The sequence below is a fragment of the Brassica oleracea genome, chromosome C4, assembly GCF_000695525.1.
Source record: "Brassica oleracea var. oleracea cultivar TO1000 chromosome C4, BOL, whole genome shotgun sequence".
Classification (NCBI taxonomy): domain Eukaryota; kingdom Viridiplantae; phylum Streptophyta; class Magnoliopsida; order Brassicales; family Brassicaceae; genus Brassica; species Brassica oleracea.
In genome coordinates this window covers 47,544,646-47,549,103 of record NC_027751.1, presented here as the reverse complement: position 1 = coordinate 47,549,103, position 4,458 = coordinate 47,544,646, and the positions used below count along the sequence as shown (strand labels likewise).

Sequence of the window (4,458 nt, the reverse complement as noted above, 5' to 3'; positions counted from 1 at the left end):
TAAAGCTAAGAGGCGACCGACTCTCTCTCCTCTTGGGCCGCCGACTCTCTCTCTCTCTATGGGCCACGGTTTTTGGCCTTTGGCTTCTAGCAATCCACTTTGTTCATAACAATAAATTAATTAATTATATATTTTCTTTAATTTTATAAATTATAAATACAAATGCTTTTCTAAAAGTTTCATTTGAGAGCATTGGTCAGATAGCATTCGGAGAGCATTAGCATTTAGTAAATGTTTTTATAAATACTTTTCTAACAATTGTTCGGATAATGTAGAACATTATCATTAAAATTAACACAATTTCCGTCTTATTTTCACCGGGATTCACCGGACCGAACTCTTTATTTGGGGGGGGGGGGGGGGGGGGTTCCTCAGTCCGTCGTTATTTTCACCTTCTTCAACTGCACCAGTCGCAGGACTCACATCCTTAATTTATGTGCATACTGAGAAAAAGAACAAACTTTAAAAGTGTGAAATTTCGTAGTTCAAAAGAAAATATTCGGTCATAATCTTATTCATTATTAACATGTGCATACAAACACTGACAAACACACATAAAATTGAACACAAACACATTAAAAACATAAACAAGACCATCTTATATCTTATTCTTTTATTTTTATCATACTTTCACCAATTTTTCACATAACATCGCTCGTGTATCTTATACGCCAATTGTCACGATCGTATATCTCTCTGTCAGACAGCTTGGGAGCATATCCTTTCTCACGATGGCCCTCGAAGTAGCATTTGTGGAGAGACTCTTTTGAATCAAGAAACTCGCTTAGCCATTTCCCAGATGACCTTATATATCGTTTCATGTTGTCATTGAAATCGACATGATAAAGCCCGAACCTGATTTTATACCCTTTCTCCCACTCAAAGTTGTCCATTAAAGACCATATGAAATAACCCTTCAGCCTCACATTGTACATCCTGCGAACCATCCATCAACATAATTTTCATATATATCTTTGATTCGGACAAAACTCGGTTAATTATAAATGTAAGAAAAGGGTCAAAGATACGTTGGTGAACTATCGCAATTATAAAAAATAATGAAGTAAATGTATTAAGTTAGTGGTATACCTGATGGCTTTGCCCATAATTAAGATGTGACTCTTGATGAACTCTTTTCTCCCGTAGTCGTTTAAGGCTTCCTCTAAGGTCTTGGTCCCATCGTCGAGCTCGTCCATCCCTACCAATTAAATTTACCAAAACCCATCATATCATCGTACTAAGTACACACACACACACATTTTGCAAAACATATATTATTTGGTATATTGCTAATTGGTTACCATTCTCCATAATGTAAATCTCTGGGTCCATATATTCATCTTTGATATGTCTCATCAGATTCATCAAACCCGCTGGATATATTACTATACCCATTGCCGTTGACTGCAAATTAAACAATATATATAGGTTGTACGTAACTGATTTATTTGATTGGTCGAAGAATGAAAAAGAACCATTTTCAGCTGAAATATTCTACTAGCAAAACAAAACCAGTAGATAGGATTTAACATAATCCCTGATAAATTTTGTTCCAGTGAAAATCTATACTATATACATTACTTATGTTCTTGTATAATGTGTATGTTGATATGAAAAAAAAAATGCACACATGTTTTAGGAGTTTTTATCCGGAGTACCTTGAGATGTGGTGAATGGTTTTGGTCAACTACAAAAACCAAGAAGAAGCAAAGATATCATTATTTAAAAATGAAAGTAATGTTAATTATTCAACTATTATATAAGCTAAAGAATCATTTCATGTCAAGGCGATTAAGGTTGGCACCTGTCCAGTTTACACGCATGTCGGAATGATAACTAATCTGCGATGAATTAACAGTAGCGAGTGGGGTAGAGAAGAATGCTCCATAGTAATTTATTCCGACGTAGTCCAAAGAGCCTCTTAGTCTCTTAGATTCTTCTGGTGTAAATGCTTTCACTCGGCTTGTGGTACCTTCTAGCATCTCCTTTGGATACTGTCCATACACGAGAGGGCGAAGAAACCTGTCCACACGTAGCCCAAAAGGATTAGATATCACATCTTATATATTTAATCAAACATTATAAAAACAACAACTCACCAGCCGAGTTGGTACTCGAGGGAACGTCTTGCTGACTCGACATCTTTACTTGAGTTTGGATCTTTAGGCTCGAACCAGTGAGACACCAACACTATTCCAATTTTTCCTCCTCCCTCTTGGCACTATATATATTTTTAACATAACAAAAAAATAAACTCGAACAATTATATAATATAGAGTTTATGGTTTAAGGTTAGGGTTTATTTATATGAAAATTTCTAACAATAACCTTTTCACATTTTCGGAATTCTTCAACAGCAGCAACATGAGAAAGGATTTGGTTACGACCAACTCTGTAAGGCTCTTCGGATGAATCTCCTGAGGGGCATTTGATGACTTCAAATGGAGAGCACCGTCCTGGCGCTTTCTTACCTTTTGAATAACCCGCAACACTATATACCGATGGCTCGTTAAATGTTGCCCAGTTCTTAACCCTATCTCCAAATTTATCGAAGCAGAACTTTGCAAACTTCCGGAAATCCTCACTACATTAGAGGTTATTCAAACTAAGTTGATAGCAAGAAGAATGATTTTAAAAATCCTGAAAAATTCTAATAGACATATTTACTTACACAATTTGTTCGTTTAGAAAACCTCCGTATTTCATTTCTAGAGCAAGTGGAGATTCCCAGTGAAATAGAGTTATCGCTGGCTGAATTCCTTTCAATTATTATTACAAATCATGTTGAAATAATTAGGTGAAAAGATTCAAGTATATATGAAAATGAATCATAGGTAATAAAATGATTACCATCAGCTTTAAGTGCATTTATAAGATCGTCGTAGAACTTCACCCCCTCCTCGTTGACACCTTTCTCAATTGATCCATCTGAAAATTAACATATATACACAAATACGTGAGTTAAAAAAATATTAAGATTCTTTACTTTTTGCAATATAGATTTTAGATTAGAAAAATATGTGGTTTGAATAATTAATTACAAGGACTAGTGTGATGGACTTACAAGGCAAGACTCTGGTCCATGAGATTGAGAATCTGAACCCATTCGTTTTCAACTCCTTCATTAATTTTATATCATCCTATAATATACCATATCCCACGCAGTATTTTCAATATGTATTTTATGAAAACAAAGTCATTCAAAAAAATTTAAAGCCACTGTAAACAGTGACGTACCTTGTAACGAGTATAGAAGTCGACCCCGACATCTCCATCACTACGTTGTTCAACCTTGTCTGGAAGATACCACATCAACGATGATATATTTTAATTTTTGTAGAATAGAGTCCAAATTCATAATCACTTTATAAGGAACAGAAGAACAAATAAATGTAATTTATACCAGGAAACATGTGTGTAAATTCATCCCATGTTGTCAAGCCTCTCCCTGATCCCTTTTTAGCACCTTCAACCTAAAACCGAAACCAATAAAAATGATAGGATTATTTTATCTATGTTACAATGTATGTGAATATAATGTGTATAATATCTAATTAATGTATATTAACCTGATATGCGGAAACGGATGTTCCAAAGATGAAATCGTCAGGGAAATCTTTCTTGTGGACCTCAAACTCGGGTCCAATGATGGTGCCCAAGTCTTCATCATCTAGGTTGACCTGCGGTATGTCTTCGCTCTCTTCCGGTCCAATCACGGTGCCAAGGTCGTCTTCGAATGTATTGTGAGGTCCAATGACGATACCGAGATCTTCATCACTTGGTTGAGGCCTAGCTTCAGCGTTGAAGCTAAGGGTAGTCGTTAGGGCTAAAAACCCTAAGAAAAGAGTGAGGGTAGTAGTCATTCTAGATATGAGTGGTTTTCTTGTGAACGTTATTAGTGAGTTGTTATGGTTCTTCTACTTCCAATGAGTCTTCTATTTATAGAAAGGAAGCTTCAACTGATGTGCTTTTTTTCTTTTGAACACCGCTTCAACTGATGTGTAAGTGAAAGGGAGTTCGTGATATTTTACTTCTGCTGCACTAGTATTTTGTGGGACATCATTGGTCAGGCTATTGAAGAAGTTTTAGTATTGTATACTCTCTATATATATATTCCTTACCTTTTATGGTATTGTTTGTCAAATTCATCATCAAACTAATTTTTGTTAATGTTAGTTCATGTTTTGGATATGAGATCATATTTATTTATTATACGTATACCTTTCAAAGAAAAGCTTGTAGATTGTTCAGAAAAAGAGCTGGCAGCTCCGATATAGATAGGCTTTTTCTCAAAAAAAATGATCTTCTATATGTGGTTTAGAAATAAAAACAAGCCATTGCTCAAATCTTCAATGTAAAAATTTTCCTTCAAATTTTCTTTAGTTTTTAAAATACTTATTATACTATTAGTAATATTTATGAATTTTTCAAGCGTCATTTTCCAGTACAAAGCACGAA

General features: G+C 34.9%; 1 protein-coding gene across 1 annotated transcript; it reads right to left on the bottom strand.

Moving 5' to 3' along the window:
* Positions 1-448: 448 nt before the first annotated feature.
* LOC106341921 (beta-glucosidase 33) lies at positions 449-3,925 on the bottom strand. The gene is made up of 13 exons (XM_013780673.1): positions 3,570-3,925; positions 3,404-3,473; positions 3,238-3,296; positions 3,065-3,140; positions 2,851-2,928; positions 2,672-2,759; positions 2,329-2,584; positions 2,100-2,221; positions 1,805-2,022; positions 1,659-1,687; positions 1,302-1,404; positions 1,090-1,198; positions 449-936 (listed from the first exon to the last, which is right to left on the bottom strand). The coding sequence occupies exons 1-13, from the start codon at positions 3,861-3,863 to the stop codon at positions 642-644; spliced, it is 1,797 nt and encodes a 598-aa protein (XP_013636127.1). The 5' UTR covers positions 3,864-3,925; the 3' UTR covers positions 449-641.
* Between the last annotated feature and the right edge of the window lie 533 nt (positions 3,926-4,458).

Excerpts from the sequence above, each read along its gene's own strand:
- LOC106341921 (XM_013780673.1), bottom strand. The coding sequence starts at position 3,863 with ATGACTACTACCCTCACTCTTTTCTTAGGGTTTTTAGCCCTAACGACT. Across the intron at positions 2,222-2,328 it reads AATTCCGAAAATGTGAAAAG|TGCCAAGAGGGAGGAGGAAA; the intron begins GTTATTGTTAGA and ends AAATATATATAG. Across the intron at positions 2,023-2,099 it reads CTCGAGTACCAACTCGGCTG|GTTTCTTCGCCCTCTCGTGT; the intron begins GTGAGTTGTTGT and ends ACGTGTGGACAG.